The sequence below is a fragment of the Battus philenor genome, unplaced genomic scaffold (assembly GCF_028537555.1).
Source record: "Battus philenor isolate CCGP_79_NKW_IND1 unplaced genomic scaffold, ilBatPhil1.0.hap1 SCAF_16, whole genome shotgun sequence".
In the NCBI taxonomy this organism is placed as follows: domain Eukaryota; kingdom Metazoa; phylum Arthropoda; class Insecta; order Lepidoptera; family Papilionidae; genus Battus; species Battus philenor.
The window spans coordinates 8,279,629-8,304,604 of record NW_027181678.1 but is presented as its reverse complement, the minus strand read 5'-3'; the positions used below and the strand labels follow the sequence as shown (position 1 = coordinate 8,304,604).

Below are 24,976 nucleotides of genomic sequence, written 5' to 3'. Positions count from 1 at the left end.
TTCATATATTTGCTTTCTTAAACCTACGTTATTTGTATCGATTACTGTATTATACAATTTTTCATCATTTGTGATCCTATGATTAAATGCACATAAAGTAAGTAATCGTACCAGTCATCTACTACTGTATTGAGGCTATAGAATTTTAAAGTTTTAAATTTATATTTTCGATGAAAATTGTTTTACTTCAAAATTCAACTAGTAGCCAAGTTTAACAAAATTTGTACTTTAAAAAAATAAATGAGAGTGTGATATTATAATGAAATAATCATCAATTGATGCATTTTGGTCTTTTATTTATTCTCTTAGGTAGGTACTGTTTTATTTGTTTAAACCATATATTAATTTTTGTCTATGGAACCATAAACATAATCGATTTGACGTTTTAGGTTTTTCTTTACTTGTTCACAGTAAACTGGTATGACAATTTTCGTCCAAAGAATTCCTTGTTCGCGTAAAGATATTTACATATTGTGTTGTTGAAATTTTCGTTATCCAATGGGGGACGGACAAAGCGAAAATCAACCCCTTCTTAGGGATGGTAAGTACTTAATATTTTAATGGTCTATGAGTCAACGATTTCGTAGTATTTTTATTGTTAAACAATATATACCTAAACAAACTGATAGATAGTCTAGTTACATTGATAGTTTACGTTGTGCAACTAATTGTTCATTTATTACGTTGGTTTGCATTTTTGTTACGCATACACATCACGTAATTTTGTTACTTTATCCCACAGAAGAAGTGAATGTCAGCACAATTTCTCCTATCGGGCCGGATGAACTTCCACCGCCCTACCAACAGGCAGGAATGCCTATGGTTACATGCCGCGTTTGCCAGTCTATGATAGATATATCAGGAAAAAGGGAACAACATGTTGTAAAATGTTCAGTTTGTCATGAAGCTACGGTAAGGTTCCTACAATTTTTTATATAAAAAAGTAACTCTATGATCAAAATTACAGTAAACTTCGTTGATGACCCTAAAATCAGTTGTTTGATTTATTATTTGATTTTGAGAGTATCAAATGAGATCATATCAATTTTTTTTTCTCATCAAGTAAATTATCACAATAATAATAATCTTTATTATCACTAAGTATTCCCATTAACAATGTATATTATGTATATATTATTTTCACATAAATTTGTTTCATATTAGAAACTGCACTAATAAATGAAAAATAATTTAAATTTAAATTTTAACAATAAATGTTCTTTAATGTACGTAAATTTTTCCTTTCAATAACATTATTATGTTTATGACACTATGAAATTTGTTATTGATTCTGTAGTCAGCACTGCTCTTATGCATTCATAATACAATTCTAACCAAATAATAAGCACATCATCACCTTTTGTATAACAACAATCATAATTTGTATTTTCAACATAAATATTTAATTTGACAACTAAATCAAAGATATCTTAAAGTCACCATTGTTCACATCTTTTGGAAATGTCTAATAAGAGATAATTTCAGATGTATGAAAATTTGTACAAAATTAACAGATTTAACAATTAACAGATTTTTAACACATTAAAAATATAAAAAAGAGCTAAAGGGGTATTTATTTATGTCAATAATGTAATGAATTGTGTACTAAATTGATTTGTGAGTGTGTTAATGTATAAATATAAAAGGTATAGCAAAATCTGATTGGAGCCTACATATTGTAAGAAACTTGAAAATTAGACTTTGTTGACTAAGGTCTACAATATTAAACAAAAATTATCAAAAATAACACATCTTAACCAATTAACAAGTCTGCAAATGTAGATAGGGAGGGGAAGTCTTAGAATGGACATAATAAACCAATGGTTTTTATTAAATTTAATCAACCAAAGTCAAAAGTTTTAACCTGATTAATAAATTCCAGGATATTTAAAACTTAAGAAAGTAATGAATTTTCTTTTTTTGTTATGAAATCAAAATTAATAAAAAGAAACTTATTTTTATCATCAATCAATTATTGTTTCATTAAACATGTTCTTTCTTAGTTAAAAATATGTTGCATATATTACTACAAATACAAAAACATTTAGTTTTTTTCTTAGATTTCAAATAGTTCATTAATCAATATGTACTTTTTATATAGAAAACTAGGAAATTCTTTCTGTCCTATTAACATGATGTATTCGGAAATTCATACACAGTGCCTTTGTAATATTATAACAGTTGGGATATAGGCCTCTTTGATTATAGAAATTTGGAATAGTATGTTGTATATTGGTTGGATTACTTAAAAAACTACTATCTTTTGTTTAAGTAAGTAAAACTGGAACATGTTCTCATCAAAAATTTTAAAAAATTAATTAACATAAAACACAAATGTAGATATAAGATATGAGTAATAATTATCAATATTAATTATGTAAAAATACTTTTATGATAGCTCAGCAATGATACTTCCTATTATTTTACTCTACTATTATAACTTTAAAATCTTCAGTTTCAAATAATTTGTCTTAAGTAATAGAGGCCAATTATAGATCTTGCCAAGACACAAAATATTTTTCCTTTGCATTGATTCCTGGGTAACCGGTTTGAAACAAACAATAACAATTACTTAAGGAACCCTTAGGCCATATTTCAAGATGACAATCATAGACATAGTAGAGTTTGATGTTGTAAAGCCTTGCTATGTGCCACACCTTTATGGATGTGCTGTATCACTTACCTACAGATATATAACAATGCTTATCAAGATCTTTTTTTTTTCAAATTAGAAATACCAAGTTAATTGTAACAATACCAATTAAAACAAAATATTTGTTTGTAATCATTTGTCTGACCTATTTTTAAATTAGATAAAAAGAGTTTATTGTACCTTTTATTTCACCAAAAATACACATTCAACAATTTATTGAAAATGGATTGGACCTAAGTCCAGTAATTGATGTTTTAATGTTGTAATATGATGACACTTCACACATTTGTTATTGCCAAGTTATTTGTGTATTTATAATACTTATTAACCGCTGATAGTAGTATAATTATTAACAGCAGAAATATAAATTCTATAAGTTGTTCTTATGAATATATTTATATCTTTTTTCAGCCGATAAGGAATGCACCTCCTGGGAAGAAATATGTGCGTTGTCCTTGCAATTGTTTGCTGATCTGCAAGTCGTCATCGCAGCGCATTGCGTGTCCCCGACCTGACTGCAAGAGAATTATTAATCTTGCTCCTTCACCAGTGACCCCTCCGGTGTCCACACTGCCTGGCATGTGCAGAGTTATTTGTGCACACTGTCAGGACACTTTCTTGGTATGTAGCATAGATAATGTTTACATATCATAATTATCGAAATAAAAGCCATTATTTTTTGCCTTGTATTAGCATTGTTCATTGGCATTAACAGTTTTACAGATTTTGAAGTGTCACTGTAATGGATGGCATATAACCTAGAAATATTTAAGGTAACTCTCTACGAGATCTTCGCCAGCCGCGGCTTCATTCATTCTATATTTGTTTCAGCAGACTGGATAAAAATCTTTTTTGTAAGTGAAAAGACCATGGAGTGACCTCGGCTTGGGTGTCACTTAAAAACTCTTTAATGTGTTGATCGAAAGGTGTCAAATTTTGGCTTGACCATTTGCTCCAACCAGATTTTTATTAAACCATATCGTTATAACATAATTAGGTGAGAAAAATGTAATCATACAAAACAACAGTGATTACTTCAACAAGTTTTATAGTTCTTTACAGCAGGTCTTAATACTTAAGGGGGTAATAATAATGGGATTTATTATTTTCATTGTACTGTTTAATTTTAAACAAAATGTTTGTTTATTAGATTGTATTACGATGTTTTTAGTTTTGATTGACGAAAAATATTAGACAGTTATGGACAAGTATTTAATTTACTTGGTTGGTATTTAATTTAATTTACTTGGCTAAGAATATTGTTATTTCTTTATTATTTATTTATTATAATTTTTCAATTTTTTCTCGCCATTAAAATTTCCTTTAAATAATGGTAATATTAATAAAAGCCACTTATTTATAAATCATTATCATCCAAATATTATTAGTGTTTCCTGAATGTTTGTTGTTAGTAATTTTATTTTTTAATACTTCTTTGCAGGTGGGCATTTATACAATATTTATATAAATTGTGACAAAATTAGTTCCTTGATAATTTTAATCATGGTGGATAAATTATTACTCATCTAATATTTCGCATGAGCATATTTTATTTAGTTGATTTTCTTACATTTGTTCTTTTTAATTGAAAACACATTTATTTTTATTCTTTATTGCATATATTAGTAAAGTAATATGTGATGCATATTAACTAAAAAGAAGTACAAAGGGCGGTTAAATTACTCAAGGCAATTTTTTACAGACAACCAGTGTATGGAAATAGATAAACAAGTAGTGGGTATTCGACGTGTACATACGATCAAAGATATATTTGTTCTTCTCCTTTTGCAGCCGATAGGCGCCCACTGCAAGACGTAGTAGATCTCCCCAACGATATTCAGCCTCGCCCTGCTCGTAATCAACGACATCCCGTGACCTTGATTAGGTCGTCGGACGAATAAACAGGGGGGCCTACGCCGCGTCTACCGGTTCCTGGTAGCGACTAATGAATCTTTCGGTCACAAAGATCGTCGGCTGGCTCAGCCGAATTGTCAGATTGCTACGTCGAATAACTTACAATAAATACACTACTTCTTTTGTGATGAAAAATGACGATTTATGTTCCCAAGGAATGATGTTACTACTGCAATATTTACAGTATCAACGCCTGAGGAATGCGCCAGCAAGATGTCCCCACTGCCGCAAGGTGTCATCCGTGGGATCCCGCATGACCTGTCGCGGGACCATTTTCGCGGTGCTGGCGCTCATATTCTTTGCGATCGCACTCGGCGTGACGCTGGGCACTTATTCCTCAGTCAACAGCCATGGCATCTACGTCGCGTACGCCGGAGCATTTGCATTCGCACTGTTCCTGGCCACGCGTTCCGTTCATTACTTCGGAATGAAAGTGAGCACTATCGACGACCCAATGTAAAAACCTACTCAACGGTACTTGATTTTGTGATAGTATATTTAGGAAATGATAAAATTATCTCAATTCCATATTGCGTGTGTACACTATATAAAGTTAAATAAAATGGGTGACCATATTAATATGATCACATAGACTCATTTTGTTTCTGATAATCAATGAATTAGCTGGTCATGAAATACTTTGCATGTTTAACCAATAACTTAAGCTCTTTTATCGCATTACTTTCATGACATTAATAATTAAGTTGGATATAAAACAATTTGAAGTATTTAATTATAAATCTCAATATGATGTTTTCAATGTTTTGCCATAAACAGTCTAAACATTAATGTACTTTTTAAAATTGATTCCATTTTCTTTATTAATTTTAGTAATAGGATGTATAATATCGTAGAAAATTGCTTTTAAAAAAATTGTGGTTATATGTATGTGTGAATCATCTAATAAGAGATTGTCATTTTTTACTATTATAAAAATACAATTAATTTATTTATTTTAAATTTTATGATATGTTATAAAATTTGACTACTTCGTGGAACAGATATGGCTTTGTTTATTTACTGTTTATTAAAGATTTTTTATACCATATATTAGAATGACAGGTTTGAGTCCCGGTGATAAGTGATAAAATTCTTGGCCTGCTCACGTTTACCAACACTGGATTGTCATTTTAATAAAACGATAATCTCACTACACGAAACCGGGTAAGAAAATTTTATAATGGGTATTTTTGGCGCTGGATTGATAAGACGCTAGAGTCGTTCAATAAATACAATCGTTGCTGAATAGAAATTCAATGTTTTGGCCAAACCATAGTTTACATATATGTTAGTAATACAAAACAAATACGCAATAAATGTATTTCGGCAATATTAATGTTGATGAGATTATTATTAAATTTTTTAATCGGTAGACGAAAACAATATTGACAGGATGGTGATTACGTCGACATTTTCATCTGAAGCAAAGTAAGCGTTGTACAACGCGATATAAAAAATTTAAAATTTCAGTCTTGTTGTATCGGAAAAAAACATAAATTTTGTTTATTTTTAACATACAAAATATTTTATCGCATACAATTCTGCTAAGTGGCTAGCCACAAATTGATTCTCGTCTCAATATTCCCAGACTGACCTTGCAGCCCAATTATGATTTACCATTTTGACAATAACAAATAATAACGCAGAGAGTATATTACATATAGATAATAAATAATTGGAAATGTAAGTGTCGTTTAAATATTTTGTACTTTGTAAATTTTTCACTTACTATTTTTATAAAGCACTAGTGAATGGCCCTACGTTATTGCCGCTCTTAATACATTAAAATTTGTAAAAGTGACCTTAGATAAAAACTCATTCCTTTTGAATTCAATGACTAATAGAATTATGTCTTATCAGCAAAAATTTATCCGCAGGGTGTTGTTTCTTACTAATAAGACAGGCAAATTGTTTATAAATTTTGTTCATATACTTTTTTTGTTCAATTTTTAAACATCTTAATTATTATGATTTTCAATAATTTTGATATGTTCTCAGGAACCTTTGTTCTGTGGTATATGTAATTTCTCTTCATGCTCATGCAATGAAAAGTTTACATAATTATAATAGCTAAAACTGAAGATAAAGTTCTGTTTTGATTGTAAGCTTGCATATGTTTACGAAACCAAAAGTTGATTGAAGAATAATTGTTGTATAATAACATGATGTACCTGTCTGCGAGGAAGTACTGGGAGCATAGCCATATTGTTAATATCTAAATTTAAATGTTTTCGCTTAATTATATGTTTATTTGTATATTAAAGGTAATTATTAATAATTCATTTTTGGTAATGTTTAAGTTAATGTTGGCTTTTAAAAATTAACTTTTCGACTTTGACGACTGTTGTTAATGAAGCCAAAATCATTGATCTTTTATGACTTTATAAGCCAAATGAAGTAAATGGACAGAAACATGTGAATTGAAATTGTGTGTAAATTATTGAGAATACTAGCTCAATAATGAAACTAGCAAGATCATTAAATATGTTTAGAAATTTATATTCAAATATACGTATAATGATAGCAGCAAACCTATTATTATGATTATTGTCAATATGCATACTTTCATAAATGTTACGGCTTTACATACATATATCTGTAGATTTAAGTCAAATAAATTGTACCTATGAAATTTTGTTTTTTTTTTACACGAAAATCTATAAGTAGGTAAAAAAAGTAAAAGATCCTATCCTAGAATGGCAGTAAAAAATGAAAGATTAAAGTAAATTCCTATTAAGTAATTTTGTAATTACTGAATTATTTGTCAGCGATTTAATTAAGTAATAGAGAAGACATGGCTTGCAAATTTTTATTATCAAAAAATAATGTTAGTAGTGATTTTTACAATATAATATTTTTTATTCTGATAATTAGGTATCACCTCGATTACATGTTTGACAACAACTGACCTTGTGTGGTATCCCTCATTTCGCAGTTATGGCATTTGTGCCGGTTTTTGACGGTATATATTGCTTGAGCTACTGTGGTTTCGAGCGCTCTTCCGGACTATATTCGACGCCTGATTAAACAAAAAAACGCTGCCATGAGACTCCACGATAGGTTGGCACCGAGGAGAATATATAATAACTGCGCCTTCGCAAACTTCAAAAGCTGGTCAAAGAACGGCTCGCGGAGCACAGAAACAAAAAATGGGTCGATCTGCTTAGTGACCTCAAGCCTACAAAAGACGCGTCTGGCTCGAAGTCTCAAAGCAGACGATAGCTCACTCATGCTCCCCCTCTTTGAGAATCCGACTCCTCCTAAGCGTTCGAGGACGACAACAAGGATGAATGCCTGGCCGACAGCTTAGAGCAACAATGCACGGAATCATCTTCACCAGTGGAACCCATCCATCTGCGTACGGTCGAATCTGAGGTCCGGATCAAATCGGCGGTCCCACCGAGCGGACCGGAAATCCCTCCCGTCTCCTCCGAAGAGGTCGCAGACCTTATAAAAGGTTTTAAAAACAAATCAGCCCCAAGACTTGATGGCGTATCCAACAGAGTCCTAAAAATCCTCCCTCCGCACCTTATTCTCCTTTTACGTTTCCATCCTCAACGCCCTTATCGCCAGCCGCTCTTTTTCAGATATATGGAAGGAAGCGGAGGTGGTAGAGATTCCGAAGCCTGGCAAACTAAGAATTCGCCCGTCATCTTATCGCCCTATTAGCCTCCTCAACAAGTTGGGGAAGCTATTCGAATGCGTCCTTCTCAAGGTTTAAAGACGTCGCTCACAAGCAAAAGCTCCTCCCGGACGAACAGTTCGGATTCTGAAATCACCACTCGTGCTTCCATCAAGCACACAGATTCACGGAATCCATACTCACCGGCTTTGCACCACACAAGCCTAGAGACACAGACGCTATCTTGCTCGATATCGCCAAGGCCTTCGACAAAGTCTGGCACAACGGTTTATTATATAAACTTTACGCACTCAATGTGCCGGATAGACTCGTTAAGATCATACTAGCCTTCTTGTCGAACCGCACTTTCCGCTATCGTGCGTAAGGAGTTTTCTCTACTCCCTGTCTCATCCGGGCAGGTGTCCCTCAGGGATCCGTCCGCGAACACAGTACCAACGAAGCTGTAAAAGCCTTACGGCTAACAGCAATAACATCATCAGAGAAAAAGCGAAGGTTTCGAGTGTGGTTCGAACCAGCGGAAGGGCTGCTGTAGGTTCTACAGGCAATAAACGAATTCGTAACCTTAACTTCCAACACCACATATCAAGACAGCCGACGCGTAATCGATCCGCCTTTTTTAAGATCCAAATCACAGCCCCATATAAAAATATGGAAAAATTTCTAAGAAAAGAAACCACATGGAATAATTATGTTTATTGAAAGGTACAATCAACTTCTATTTAAGATATTAAAATTATTTAAATTTACGAGGACATGGTATTTTATCATTTACACTTTAATATTTTCCAAATGTCTTTACAAATATAATATTTTTTTGTACACACCATATTAAGACACTGATCATAAATTAATAAATAGTCATAGAAAAGGTTAATTAAAATGGGTTATTTTTAATAATAGACTAATCTCAAGACTAGACATAATTACGCGATAAAAACAATTTTACATGTTCTAATTTTAATATTTGATAAGATTTTTTCAGTTTTTTTTTAATGAGGAATTAAAATTGTTCATTAAAAAGCAAAACTTATTTGTCCACCATTCATTCTTTCATAATACACGACTACAATGCACGAAATACTTAGTAATATAATACCATTTTATAGTAGAACACGTCTTTTAAAAGCTAATTTAAAATAAAATTTAGATTACGTTTTCGTAATTATTATAAAATTTATGTACCACAAACAGATACATCAAGTAAATAAATGAATTTAAATTATTTTCGTGACCATAGACAATTATGTTCTATTTATATATGTCAGTCAGTACGTTCCATTTAATTTAACGTGTTTATCCCTGTTTATCACGCATCACCTTATGGAGAGTTTTCCCCCATTACTTCGTTCAAAATTTTTAATCTCTGTCATAAATTTATGAAGTGTTACCACATCCAACTACCGATAAGTGCTTTAATTAACTCTTGATACACAAAGTGCTTTAAAGACTAAAAATCGTGCGTGCGCACATTATAAAAATATTGTCCAATATTTGATTTTGTTTGCGCCACATAACATGGGCGTTTTCACAATCTACATAAATAAAATAGAAGACTTGTTGTCGACTCAACTCTTTTCGTCTTTCGTAATTTACAAAAAAATTTTGCGTCATGGTATAAAATTAATGTTCTTTATAATGAGGCTGGTATATTTCGATTTAAAAATTATTTGTTCTTAATAATTTTTACGGAATTAACCTAGTTATTAAATTGTTACATAAAACATGCTTAAACAATCTACTTTGTAATATTTATGGAATTTTAATTTATGTAATATTCAATTGCAAGTTATTTTCCGTGTTAACATATTAGGCATGTAATTACCACAAAAGGGCAACCTTAACTGTGTTTGGACTTTTATTAATGGGATTTATCGTAGGTATCCTTATGCTGGTATCCAGTGACGTAGCCCGAGGCGTCGACAAGTTCCTTACGTCCGGCGATGCCTTTGCCTTTTCCGGTGTTATCAAAACGTTGCTTGTGAGAGCCGGTGTATTTGCTTGTATCTGTCAATCTGTCCACAGCTGCAGCAGCTGCCGGAGACTTTGGCAGCTGCAAAGTTTTGATGGTTTAAATTTTTACTTCAGAGACAATAGCTTAGAGTAATATTATATTAAAGTTTTGTAATTAAATTATGACATTTGTCGAGAGATGTAGATATAAACAGTCTAATGAGTAAAGACAATGAAGTCAGAAGTAGAAAATTTTAGAAATGTTTGTTCTACATAATTTACCTAGGGCCAATGATATATTTAATATGCTTGGGAGCGTCATGGAATAACTATATTTTCAGCCATTTGTGTCTATTTATTATTTGAAATAGGACCGCCAGTGGTAGTTATAATCATTGACATGTACAAACAGTAACGAATTGTGAACAAATATTGTCGTTCCTATTTATAATCATATTAATAAAGACAGTGACAACATCCACCATTTGTGATTCTTATTAGCACTGTATTTAATTAAAAACTAGAGCACCACAAAAACTTAAAACTAAAACTGTGTAATGCACAGGAACATAAAACCGAAACCTAAATACATAATTAAATGAAGTTGTGTACAGAAGCCATAGCATTAAATGAGATAAACAAAAACACAATAATAATAATCAGGTAATCAAAACTTGAATAGATATAATTGTTTGTGGAAAATAACTTATACCTTAATGGCTTTAATTGCTTTCTTTTGAAACTAAATAATATTTTATCCCAAATATCAAAAGATTTGTTAAAAATGCAATCAAAAATTTTCAAGCCATATTTTTATACAGTTTTTTACAACTACAATTATGATGTCAACTAATATTGAAAAAATAATACTAAATGTGTATAATTACGAAACTTACATGAGTCGTTATCCCTGGTTGTCCACAGGTAGTCAACTTTCTTTTAATGTCTTCTAATTCAACTTTCTTGCTCTTGGCCAAGTCGTCTAGGAATTTTTGGTAATCGTCAATGCCTACTTTCAAGGACTTAAGCTTTTTGAAATGAATAGCCGTGTCCGTAGTTGTTATTTTCTTCCCATCGATCACTTTTGCTTGTTTCATCCATTTGTCGCTCTGTGACAATGTGATTAATTTTCCGTCGGATTTCGGATCCCCGAATTTTGAAAACAGCTTAAAAGCATCCTGTGAAGGTATAAACATATTTGTTTTTATTATCTACGTGAATTATGCTAGTAATAATAATGAACATACCGTGTTCATTTTATTTATAAGAAATATACCTGGTACCTGAACAATGTAATCATTTCAATCAACACAAGTTTTCCGTTAGCTGAACGAAAATTTTGTGCCAATTAATGACAAAACTAATCTAAACTAACTCTAACTTGATTGCACCAATTACTCTAAACTAAATTTGTAGTAGCAGTGAATGTAGTATGAAAATTATTACGGCACGCACGTAATATACGACTACCCAGCCTATTTCTGTGTTATGTTCTTCGGGTTTTCTGAATAATAAATATAGCGTATCGCTCCTTTCCGCATGAAGTAAAAGATAAATATCACAAACTTAATAATTCCACTATTTTCAAACCAGAACACAATGTTCTAGCGCACTAATATTTAGCAGGAGAAATGGTTATAGTAGTACCGAAACCGCTGTACCGCGCCTTAAGTACGGGCGGCGAGACGGGGATAATATTGACAACTCCATTCTTTAAGTCCGTCGACAACGAGATTCTTTTCGTCGACCCGCACCACGTCGCGTTTCCCTATAGTGCGGTATATGAGTTTCGGTACTACTATACCTATCTAAACGGTTTGTTTAAATATGTTTCGCCGCTAAATTCTTCTATATTAAAAATCACAAACTTTAACATGTTGAGTTGTTTTATTACGTCGATATTTTTCCGTTCTTTTTATCACAAAACTTTCTACAATTGATTTACCCTACTACAAAACCTCATGCAGAAGAGATTAAATCGATTTAGGCTAATATTCCATGGATAGTACAGATTATAGTACATGTATTATAACGCTTTGTTTTTTTTTTTTCAAAAAAAGAAACAATACAATTGTAAGTAACTATCTAAACGTGTAGCACTTTTATTGGTCTCGTTTTAACAACCTTCTAAAAAAGTTTTCACTTAATGCTTTACGAACCTCGCTCAATATAGTACGCCTATTTCCTTAAAGGTAACATAGTCTCTTTTGTTTAATGAGTCATTTTATTTATAAAACAATGTTATCAACTTGTTTGAGAATCTCACAAACATCGTAGAAGTACCTGGTACGGTCGCGTGTCTTTAGTAAATAGCAGTAAAACTGATAAGTCGAAAAACGTGTAAACGCCTAGATTACTGCCAATTCTAACATAAATTAAAAAACTTCCAACTAAACGTTCTGAAATAAGGGTTTTTAGATTTGGATATTTAGATACAAATGTTAATAACTGTTAGTTTAAAATTCAAATCGATTTATTCACGTAGCGAATTCATTTTAAGCTTTAGGTTTAATAGCAACTAAAATTTTTGTTCGTTAGTTTATTTAACATTTTTAACATGTGATCCGATCTATGCCTCTCTGGTTTACCTCAACCTCTCGCCGTCACAACGCTTTGTTTCTAACAATAGGGTCTTTCTTTTTATCTTGAGGAGTGCCCTTTCATTTTGTCAAGGTACTCACTAACATGTGTTTGGCACATATGAAAGATACTCAATATAAAGAGATAACAACACTAAACACTAAAGGCCTTTCAATAAAGATTTTCATTTCCTATCGTGTGTTTATATTAACTTGTCGTAAATTGGAAAAAGTTTTCTTTAATGGTATTTATTTCAGTTAAACATTATAATGTTACATATAATTCACCTAGAAAAATATTACTATTATCGCTAATAGTTCGTTAAATCCTGGTTTAAAGTTTTAGTCTGGGTGATCATTGGGATTTTTTTTGTGAAATACTTTTACCTCGGATAGGCTGTAAGGTGAAAAACGAAGATACAAATGTTTAATTACCTTAAAGGGAATAACATTGTCCTCATTCTTGGTTGGCGTTCCATTGGACGCGCGCGGGGCTGTTCCATTCTCTAACTTGACGTCCTTGATATCCTGCGTCACTTGTTCCACGGCATCCCGAGTTTGAGAATCTTCAGACATTTTAGAGAACTGAAATATTTATTATATTAGGTTTCAATTGAAAGTAAAGTTAATTTATAGACGTTGCCGTAAAAAAATTTAGGACGGTCGTCTTCTCACCAAAAGAACGATTGAAAAAGGATCTGTGTCATGTTACCTGCAAAGACAATATTACGGTAATTGATTGTTCTCACAATTTTACCTATATTTAATTATTGTATTAAGTAAACATATAGTTGGTTTTTATCGGGGGGCCTTTGCTAGGTACATTATTTGTGTAATAAATGGGTGTGCTTAGAACATAAATAGTAACCGGAAATTACTGACAAGAGCTAGTTCAATAATTCATAAAAACATAATCAATGTACATTATTAAATAAAAACCTTGTTTGTTATAATAGCATCGGTACGTAACGTACTTGAAAATTTTTGCCTAAACTTTTTTTTAAAAATAAAGGGCACCAAGATATACTTTGTTAAAATTAATTGTCTGCTTAGTACACGTAATCTTGTGCATAGAGATGTGCATTGTGATGAGATTCGTGTTATATTAACAATTACGATGGCTTAGTTACGGTCGAATCAAACGAATGGCACTCGTTGGTTAATCTTTTTGATTAAAGAGATAAAAGTAAAATTTCATGTTGTAATCTTATTGATGTAATGAAATTATATTGTATTTTTGTGAGTCTGATTTCTAGGTTGTAATCTTATGTAATAAGGACATCCTTAGCATTAAACTGAAAAATGTAGCAGAGAAATTTAAATATGGTATTCTTCTGTTTTTAATTTTATAGTTGTATAACAACATAAAACTAACTGCAAACGCTGGTGATGTCATGCAAAAATACACAAAACGTAGCTTTATTGACAACTTTAATAGCGCCTCACGTCTTAACGCTAAACTAGGCAATTACATCATCGGCCTTGTGCAACCAATTCCCACACAGTCATCGTAAATATCAGCTGATATTTAAAACTAGCTTCTTTATAAAAATCTTTCCAAAGCCGTAGGTTTAATGACAATGAACATTGTTGCTTATACTTATATTTAACACACGTTTAAGAAATCAGAATTTATTTTGTTATTTATGGGTATTATTTACACCATGATTTTTATTAAGTTATTATTGTCAGTCATTTGTTACATTAACAATTTGAAAAACAATTTCATTTTTAATTAAGTTTGTTTTTGAACAACGAGTTTAATAGATTTATGAAAGAAATAAAAAAATAAATTAACCTTATTACTATTAGTAGGTTAAATCCATATTACACATAAAAAAATAAACATGTACGATATTTGAATTATTTTGGACTCAACGAAGCCTGAAAAGAATGAGTAATTATCATTGATTTTAAAAAAAAAGCTCCTAAGAAAGACAATTATTGTTTTTTCAGTGCGTACCAGTAAACATGTGTATAACAAAACAATAAAATTATTTTTCTTTGATGGAATGGAATGGAAACTTTATGATTAATTAAAAGAAATTATTTTTCTGAATGTGCCCCAATCATTATTAGAACCTTTGATAACTCTATCCTTGGTTAAATCTGTAAAACCTAATAGTGATAACATTTTAGTTATTTTGGACTTTACTGCTAAGAAAAAAGTGTGTTTATGAGGTCATGTACTAAACTTGAAATATAAATAAAATAGGATATGACATCAAATCTTTATTCAGCTTGACCTTGATGAGAGACCTCGACACTGGCGATCAACTAAAGGTGCACAAATAAAACGATACATAAATAGGAAGGAGACAAGAATTTAACAATTACTCCTCCGCTAGAACTGTAGGTGCCTGATATTAAAACTAGACTAAATTACCCGACCCACGTGTGAAGGACGTTGCGATGATGTATGTGGAACTATCCGGCTAAATTCAGATTGACCGAATGCGTAATGGATTTAGAATAGCACGCTACTCATTCAAAATTTCTATATATACAGATGGTGTTTTAAATTTTCTGTTCAATTAGACTTATTATGAAACTCTACATTTGTATTTAGGTTAATTTCCGATATACAAAGTTTTTAAACAACAAACTAAATTGCCATTTATTTTTAAAAATGATTCAAATTAAAATATAGCTAAAGGATTATTTAAAATGGTGTCACAAGTTTCTATTCTAACTTAAAGGAATTAATAACGTCATCGTTAAGTAATTGTTATAAAATAACTACGAGCACATTGTCTGCCGACGTCCACTGCTGGACATAGGTCAGCACCATAGATTTTCAATAGAACTGTTTGAAGCGACTTGAATCAGCGTCTTACGACAACCTTAACAATGTCGTCTGTCCATCTTGTGGACAAACGCTCTACGATGCACTTGCCGAACTAAGGCTCCGGCAACCATTCGTTCTGCGAGCTATGAGAGCTGCACACTGCCACTTCAACCTGCCATTCCTCTGGGCTACGTCGGTTTCTTTCGTTCGTATACGGAACTCTTAATTCCTGACTCAATCTCAAAGTCTCCATTACTCGTTATATTAAAACAGTTATGGGAATTTGATTTTAATTTATAAATAAAAGAGCGGTTTTAAACAATAACTCGCTGACTTAAACGTATTTTCGTTAATGTATTCAGATCAGTTACAATATTTAGTATTTGAGTCATTTGCATGATAGAAGTAAAACTAAAAAAAATATGTTTCTAATAAATCAAAATGTTACAAAGCATTCGATATGAAACAATTTAATGTTAAACATTGTTACCTTAAGGTCAAACGACACTAACGGTTCACAGGTTAAATCAAGCGAATTAAAAGTCGCATTGCGTAGCGTCGATTGTCTGTCATACCTGTATGATTCTTCAAGGTTAAAATATTAATAAATGGCATCCATTTTCTATGTTTTATTTGTTCGAGTAGAAAGAGTTAATATAATAACAAAAATTCTGATACGAAAAAACTATTTTCGAGTTTATTGAGCAAAATCAATTATTCTACCGTATTTTTTACGACATTAACTTCAATTTCTCCACAAAAGTCTTGAGTCTTGAACGACAACGCGAACGAAGTTTCCCTGGACGTAATGTAGAAGACACATGAGATTGGGTCAGCAAACAATATAGCCAGTAATTACCCATCACTACTTTAGGATTTTGATAGCTCTAGATATTTGTGATAGTTTTGAGGTGTTTTCAGTATTAGATCTTTGAAAGATAAGGTCGTTGTCATGGCTTACATCACAGTATGTATGTGTTTTTAATACAAGTGGTAGTGAACAAACATTTTGTTTCTACATAAGTATGGTGCTGCACCGTATTTGAAATTATAAAAGGTCGCGAGCTTCGGCACAATTTTGCTACTGTTTCTAGTAGTCGTGTTGCTTAAAATTACAAGAAATACAAACTCTGATACGTCTTTACTAATAAAAAAGTGTGTCAGAAAAACTGTCCGTACGTCGATTACATTAACGCAGCAACACCCTCATTAACCTAGTTTCCTTATTATGCAATCCCGACGTGAGTATTTTGGTTAATTTTAACTAACAGCCTATACCATTTAAAATCAATACTTTCGGAATACTATTAGAATTCCAAAAATGTACCTAACTGTGACGCAGGTAAATAATTTTGCGCTATCATGGAACTTTACAATTATTAATCGTTTACAGAAGTCATTAAGAACATTTTACAGTTAACGAACATTTCAAAGACCTCAAGTTTGTTCTGTATGCCTTCTGTTACAGTTAAAATGTTTCTTCTGCAAGTATTTCAAGTGTAATGATAACGAACTTTACCAAATATTACATGTAACTTTATAAAATTATTTTATACATTTTATTAATTTCAGCCAGATCTATTTCTGTGTTAGATCGTATCACCTTCCCCCACTTCATAGATTTCCGTTATCTAAGAAATCGAATTATTATTTTATATCTAAACAGCAACAACTATTATGTTTGTTTTTAAAGTATTCTTTATTTATCCTGCGCTGTTCAATTTAATCACTAATAGAGAAATATCATACTGAATTTATATCTATAGAAGCTCTGAATCTTAGAATTTATCATTATTTCTACCTAGTCTCGGAAGTTCGCCGATAACTATTTTTCCCTGCGTCTAAAGCATCTCCTTCCTTCAACCTTGCCAATCATGATAAGTTGATGCAAGTTATATCTATCATGTTTGAGCACGTGACCTAGGTTCCTTACATATCGGTTTTTTACGGTCTGTCAGTTTTCTGTTCTAACACTACATCGTCACACAGTCTCATACTTCACCTTGTGTTTCCTATTACGGTTTGACACATCTTAAATGCTTATGTTCACTTTGGAGGCCATCCGTCGCATGTACAAAACTCGGAAAATACAAAACATTTTTAGCCAAGCAGTAGCAACCGTCTAAGTTCGGTACTCTCTAAGCCGCCCTTGTGTCGGAATGCTAAGCGGGTATTATCGACGAGTGATAGCCCAAGCCTAATCACTCCATGCATCAGCCAAAGCAATCTATGAGTTCGGCGGCTGCCTAATCTAGCAAAAAAGTAGTCCTTTTTTGACTCCTTCTTCCCTGTTGACCATTAAAATTTCCTATTATATTTGATTATAATATCTTGTAAGCGCGCCATGAATTCATTAAGTTTTTTTTAAACAGACTTACTTCTTTAAAAATCCTATTTAAAGCAAAGTTAATTTGGCAATATATAGTTAGTTGTTTATAGCTAGGCAATTTATTTGTTAAATATAAAGATTGCTACCCTGTCAGATATTTTTAGAAATTCCAGTATTTCATTTTAGAGATAATTTTAACTCCATTTACGACAACGAACACGTTATAATAAAATACAAAACTGCAAAGATCTAAAGAAGGCTGGTGATAAAGGTATAATGTTACATAAAGGTGCTAATTCATTATGATATTCATTTAACCCATACGCCGTTTATGTGGTATCGACGAAAACAAGCTTCTGTATAATTGTAAATAATGTTTAAAACGAGAAAATGATTCTTAATAGTAATAATTCAAATCTTGAGAAAAAACACGTAGTTTACGAATGTTAATAATCCCGATTACAATGTAAATCTAAAATTTTTCAGTAATTGTGAGACGAATACATAATATTAATTTAAAACAAATTTCCATTATCACTTTTATCATAAGCGCGAGTGACGCACAAAACTATTAAGTAGTAAGTAGCGTTTCTAATGAGCTACTCGCTCAAGCTTAATTAGTTAACAAACGAGTAATTGACGAGTTAAACGTAGTATATTTTTAAAGTTGTAAAACGTAGTATACTTTTAATATGACAAAATTATCGCAGGTGACATTTATGAATCACATACAACCTAACATTTTCTGCGCTTCAAGCATGACTCATAGTAACAGGAGGGGTGATAAGAACCTCATTTATAATGTTGTACTTTTTGCTTAAGAGAGGTCGTTCTGTCGTAAGTGACGTAAGTTTTCAATGCGAAAAAAGAAATGCAGAGTACATATATACATAATCTATCTATTCTTAAATTCGATATCGGAACAATATCTGACGCTTTCATATATATCAAAAATTTCAACGGCACCATAAATATTTTTGTAAACTATTTTATTATAAAATTATTTTGACCAAGAAAGACAATTCGCACCCGCGCTACTTTTGCCGAAGTTAGTTCCAGGTTAACTTCCAGTCAATCTCATCTATTTTTGCTTCGCGAAAATACACTCTCTGTATTGGGTATGGTTTTTGAGGCCTTGACGGCATAGGAAAAGGGCTAAACATCGTTAACTACAAAGAATAGATAAGTCATGGTTATAAATTATAATTAAATCAAGTGTAATTTTACTATTTTTGCTGTTAATGTGTGTAAATGTCCAAAGAAAAATATAGCTTCTATAGAAAACGACCGAAACATTTAAGAAAAAGTTACTGCTTTAACAATATTTCTACTTTAAAAATTATAAAAGTGTAGCTAGTTATAAATATCAAGCTTAGAATAGTGTTACTAGTTCTGGTTAAGAAAACAAAAACTAAACTACTAAACTTCCCTATTATACATATGAGGTTTATTTTTATTCCATGCTTAAGATGCAAGATCACGCCCCGTCCAAAAGTGAATATGGCACAATAGGATGCGTCATCATAAATGATGAATGATGTTCATCGACTACTTACATCCTTTTCTATTAATAAAAGATTTGGGTTTATTTATATTATACAACTTCAGGTACAGATAACCATTGTAATCCTGTTTACGAGATACCAATTAAACGAATGCAAAAAGTACTGATATAATGCAATTGAAAATCATAGCAATTTACGAACACAAAAGTTAAGCTAATGATCAATAAAGTTGTGTCAATAAGTCGTCTGGATTTATCAGAAAAACTCAGGATTATTTATTGCACTATAAACGGTCGACCATGTTAAATAATAACAGAATCTCTTTCAGTTCATTTACGATATACTAACCTAGACCATCGTAAGTCCAAAATTGTAAAAAAAATATATTTAGGAATCATAATTATATATTCTAATATTTCTTTACAACCGGAATAGTCGGTCGACGAGATTATTCTTACTAATTAAACTTAATTTGATAGATGCGAATTATTAGATATCACAATGCAGTGCCGCGTACATCTCAAGACGAACAACAACAGTACAGCATTATTGCTTGATCATACGGGATTTGGTATCACAAAGCCTTGGTATAGCTCAACTCATCTTGGCCTGTGCCTTTACGTACGTTTGTACTTGCTCGTAAACAAATTAGCATTATGTAGCAATGACGATGTCAAAACATCATTTGTTGTCATGGCTTTATTGTGCAGGTATAGTCAGTATTAAAAATTACTTCTTCCTCTAGAAATTTATGGACGCCCCAAATTTCTTCTTAAATTTGTTAAGCCGTATATATCTTTAGCTGCCTTTCAGTAGAAGTTATAGTAGAACCTACATACCAACTGCCCGATTTTTTGACTAGATTTACAAATATAAGAATTTCGTTTAAAACATCCATTAGGTTTACTTCACGCAACAGTGATTATTTCAGTTAGGATAGGAAACATCTCTATTCCTATACTTTTAATAAATATAAAAATCAAACAAATTCACAAACTTTCGCTATTAAAATACTAGTGAGATTATTCGAGTGGAGGCACAAAACAAATAAACTCCCGTTTATTTCATTAAATCGGTCACTATCTGTACAAACTTCACGCACACAAAGCACCGCGCGCCAATATAATTTGATGTACGTATACATTGTCAAAGACTAAGCGTGTCATCATGGACATGCAAGGTTTTCCGTATAATCGAGATAAGTTAAAAATTCTTACCTTTTCCTTTGTAAATTCTCTAACTAATTAACTGGTACTTATATACTCAAACGTCTAAGGAAATTATTAAAGAAAATTACCAAAACATAAAGAAGGTATTAATAAATAAAAAAACCGGTGTTGTTCAGTGATAACCGAATGATAAATAACTTTTGAGAAAAGCGACTGTTGTGTAATGACATTATATGTAAACAAACAAACTTTGATTTTTTTAGTTACTTCGATCGATATCCTCTTTTCATCCATTACGAATATAAAAATATATTTAAGGTGTTCCAATGTAAATACAACTATGTAAAAAAAAACTACTAAACGTAATAACCAAACAGATTTGCAATCACATACATACATGCATCTCCGGCAATATTTACTATATCTAATATAAATTCTCGTATCACAGTGTGCGTGATTGAACTCCTCCGAAACGACTCGACCAATTTTCGTGAATCTTAGCGTGCATATCGGTCAGGGTGGAGAATCAGACATCTATTTTTCATCCCCCTAAATTTGGTCCACCCCAAATTTTTTTTTATTTTTTTGACAAATTTTTTTGTTTTTATTTTTAAAGAAACAGCATACAAAAATACATACAACTCTAAATTTTCATTCCTCTACAATCAACCCTTATTTTTTATTTGTCTTTTAATGTTTCCTAGAAATAACATACATGGCAAAACAACGTTTGCGGGATCAGGTAGTAGTATAAAGATACTAGCAAGTGAATATTGTCGTAAACGTTTAATATTTAAATACAATAGATTTACTACTGATTAAAAACAAAAAAAAACATGATGTCATTTTTAAAACAAACTACTCGTTTACGTAATGAACGAATATAAGTAGTATGCATGCATTACGTAAGCTTCACAATAACAGGTTTTAAAAACATCCATAGTTTAGAAATTAAGTACAATGTAAGGAGCTAAGAATTAAAGTTCTCGTGTATAGTTTACTGCTGTGAATATTGGCGAGTCCAAAACGCAGCTAACCGTTAGTAGCCTCTAGTTAGTCATGCATGGGTCATAATGAAATGGCACTACTATGACCATTAAGTGAACAAAGTCATATATGAGGGGACGTGTCTCATTCTCTTAAGTCCTTAAAAATGTAGACTTTTAATAACCAAACCATCTATTAATAAAAGAGCCGTTGGTAGAGTTTCTTTCAGATGCCAGGAACCTCTTGAACCAAGGTCCTAGCCCTTACGAATTAGAATATTAAACGCGCATCGAGTGACGGCACTAGTCGAGGTCCCCACTCGGTTGCCTCCCATTCGTTCCATGGAGCGTCCGCTTAACCCTCCGTGTGCTGTGACATGGCGCCTTGTTTATGACGATCTTGTGGTCCGTAGTACATCCAGAGAAAACGATTTCAAACTTTATTTTTAAGTAGATTATAATGTAGCCTACTTTATTTCGAGCAGATCTGACCCGTACCTAAGGGAAAGACGCTTAGTTATAAAGAAGCTAAGCGTCTTCAAAGTTCTATCACTTCAATCCGGTGAAGGTGTTAATGACAACGGATAAACAACTTTTGCTTTTCCCAAAAAAAATAAAAAAAACATTTTGTAGCAGTGTCGTTCGAACATTATTCGTCTTCATCTGTATACATATATTGTGCTTGCAATGTATTTATTAAATACTTGACCTTTCAGTTTTCATGTTAAAATAAAAAATCTACTATTTTCGTTTTAATAAACACTATAACCTGTGTAAACAGAGGGAAATCCGAAAGTGAAAATAGCGTGCGAAGTTTACCGCGCTAATGGTCGTATAAGTTTCTACGTCGCAAATATACAAGGCAATATTACATAAATTTTCCTAATGTTACTTCTGCAATTCTCATTTTATTGATAATGTTTTGAATATTTCAACAATCTTGCGTCTTTTAATGTATACTATAAATTATCATTTTAAAATTAAATAGGCATTTCAGGAAGATTTACTGAACGGAAGACGATTTCTATCACATAAATAGTAGTATAGTAAAATTAACATGTTTACAACATTTTAATTTTGTTTCCAATAATTAAAACGACAGTATGCTCATAGCTCACAAAGGTGTTTATCTTATCTCGAAATCGCATGAATTTGTTCATCCAATACATTATAAGACCTTTGATAAAGAGCTTATCATTACGAAATTTTTTATGAAAATATCAATTTACCATATTTATTTTATGCATTTACTAATAAACAAACGATGTACGCAATTTATTCCTATCTATTCATCGAATACAATATTGAGTAAAAGTAGAACTTGAGAACTATCTCGTGGAAAGGGTGCCTACCAAAACTAGAAATCACCAAAATAATTCACCCCTCAATTAAATTAACAGCTGATACATTTGATCCGATTATTGGTTTTATTATAATTTTTAAAAAGGGTTTTAAGTGCCTTACTACCATTTTATTTCTATTTATTACAAAAATATTAAATTTAATTTGCATAATTAAAAGGTTTTAGGCAGATAATTCTTTTTATTACATATTTTAATCATGCTACTAAACATTATTAAATATACTTTAATATTAATAAATATAATAGCTTACATTAATTCGCCGAGATGCTTTAAATAATCACTTAGGGTGTCAGAGGCGATGATATGTGCGTACAACACAGACGTCCGGTTCCCGCACTGCACCTATTACTACGAACGACTTATGCCGTACTCTATGTTGTCTGTCTGCCGACAAACCGCTACGGATTGAGCGCCGCGCAATAGAGCGCATGCGCGTTTATGCTCCGCACGCGCCATTTTTGTTTTTCCCATCTCCTTGCCCTCTTTATAAGCATATCCCATGAATGCTTTTGATGCTCTGCAAATGTCCTACTTTCATCTTTTATGATGCTACAATACGACGCTATTGGAAATTTACAGTGTTTTATTAGAAAGCGTTAACGGAGTATCTGCTTATTTGTATATTTAGATATTGATTATTAAACAGTTATTTAAAATCAAAGTAATTTAACCTGTTGTTAATAGCAAAAAGGGTCGTTAAACAACGTATTTTACATTCCCACACGGAGTCGAATTAATAAGGTACATACATTTGATTAACAAGGTTATAATACTTAGTGAACGTATATATAAAATATTTTCAAATCAATTATTTAATCTAATTATAGTGCACTTTACAAAATTTCTAGACGTGTGTATTTATGACAAAACCCAATATTTTTATACACACTCTAAAAATGAATCTATGGGGGAGGCCTGTGTTTAACAGCTAAAATGATGATGCGTTTCCTATAAATTTCTAATAGGGTTGGAAGCGGCCAGCATCAAATATTGTGACATCCTTGTCGTTTGTTTGCCTTGGCGGTTGTCCTACGCTGTGCTTGTCATCGTGTGCTTCACTTCAGAACCTTAAGGTCACAGCGGACATTTATTCTGCAATCGTTTGGGTTTTGCTGTAAAAGACACCTGTCTTTAACCCTTAAATGCATATTGTTGTTTTTAAACAACATACTAAAAACCACAGGTAAAATTGACCTTCTTTTAATTTTTTGTTAAACTTGACAACTAGTTCTTATTTCTGTACTAATTTTGTACATTTTTTAATGTTAGCACTATCCAATGTTTATAAGTATTGAAAATAAGTTAATGTCAAATGACATTTTGAAGAAAACTTTTCTAGTGCCGCGAAACTAAGTTTTGTAGCTGTGTTTGGACTTTGATAAAATATCATGTAAGTATATAATATATTTTTATTCGCTTGATCATATCTTCAATTACATGTTCACGTTGTAAAACATCGAAAATCACTTGATGCTACAGTCGAATAGGGCGAAATCTGGTATGTTGTAGGAAAACTACAATGCGCATTGCCTGCTAAATAAATGCATGTTTGGTGAAGGATATTTCTTTTGGTTTTTACCATGCCGCGATTACAAGAAAGCGAAATTACAAAGTATTTAGAAACTCTTGTTGATTCAGAAGATGGTTTAGAAGAGTGAGACCCTGAAGTAGAGGATGAAGGTCACTATTATCAAATCGCTCAAGATGTTCTTCGGAACCTTCAAAATAGTGATGACGGTGAGAATGCCCAGCCTGATGAAGTGGATGCTTATCCTCTTCTCGTAATCGACAACGATGAAAATATGCCAGACCCTCCTATTTTGGAAGCCGAAGAAGCAGCACCCCAGAGTAAATCACAAGGGATTCCTAGACGACCTCTGGTTTCGCGAAAACGAAACCTTGTTACTGCTGAAGACAGCCTTATTTTTAGGGGAAAAACTCAGATAACAGAAGCATTGAGGTCTTGTAACACGTCGTATGTTTTTTTTTACATTTTATTTTACATCAGATCTAAAAAAGAAAATTGTAGAACAAAGTAACTTATACGCAGCCCAGAAACAAATCTACTACTGCAAATGGCGCTAAACGTGGTGAAC

The 24,976-nt window shown here is 32.0% G+C and overlaps 2 protein-coding genes across 2 annotated transcripts; one reads left to right on the top strand and one right to left on the bottom strand.

The window, feature by feature from the left end:
* Positions 1-414: 414 nt before the first annotated feature.
* LOC137919170 (type 2 phosphatidylinositol 4,5-bisphosphate 4-phosphatase) lies at positions 415-7,179 on the top strand. The gene is made up of 4 exons (XM_068762158.1): positions 415-541; positions 743-912; positions 3,065-3,274; positions 4,752-7,179. The coding sequence occupies exons 1-4, from the start codon at positions 499-501 to the stop codon at positions 5,025-5,027; spliced, it is 699 nt and encodes a 232-aa protein (XP_068618259.1). The 5' UTR covers positions 415-498; the 3' UTR covers positions 5,028-7,179.
* Positions 7,180-8,971: 1,792 nt separating this feature from the next.
* On the bottom strand, positions 8,972-23,273 carry LOC137919267 (tubulin polymerization-promoting protein homolog). The gene is made up of 4 exons (XM_068762288.1): positions 23,131-23,273; positions 13,175-13,324; positions 11,057-11,338; positions 8,972-10,260 (listed from the first exon to the last, which is right to left on the bottom strand). Exons 2-4 carry the CDS (start codon positions 13,313-13,315, stop codon positions 10,069-10,071), a joined length of 615 nt encoding a protein of 204 aa, XP_068618389.1. The 5' UTR covers positions 13,316-13,324; positions 23,131-23,273; the 3' UTR covers positions 8,972-10,068.
* Positions 23,274-24,976: the final 1,703 nt, after the last annotated feature.

What these genes read in the sequence shown, in the direction of transcription:
- LOC137919170 (XM_068762158.1), top strand. Translation starts at nt 499, where the DNA reads ATGGGGGACGGACAAAGCGAAAATCAACCCCTTCTTAGGGATG. An exon ending in CAGTTTGTCATGAAGCTACG is followed by an intron (nt 913 to 3,064) that starts GTAAGGTTCCTA and finishes ATCTTTTTTCAG; the next exon opens with CCGATAAGGAATGCACCTCC. An exon ending in ACTGTCAGGACACTTTCTTG is followed by an intron (nt 3,275 to 4,751) that starts GTATGTAGCATA and finishes CAATATTTACAG; the next exon opens with TATCAACGCCTGAGGAATGC.
- LOC137919267 (XM_068762288.1), bottom strand. Translation starts at nt 13,315, where the DNA reads ATGTCTGAAGATTCTCAAACTCGGGATGCCGTGGAACAAGTGACGCAG. An exon ending in ACAATGTTATTCCCTTTAAG is followed by an intron (nt 11,339 to 13,174) that starts GTAATTAAACAT and finishes ATACCTTCACAG; the next exon opens with GATGCTTTTAAGCTGTTTTC. An exon ending in AACCAGGGATAACGACTCAT is followed by an intron (nt 10,261 to 11,056) that starts GTAAGTTTCGTA and finishes AAAACTTTGCAG; the next exon opens with CTGCCAAAGTCTCCGGCAGC.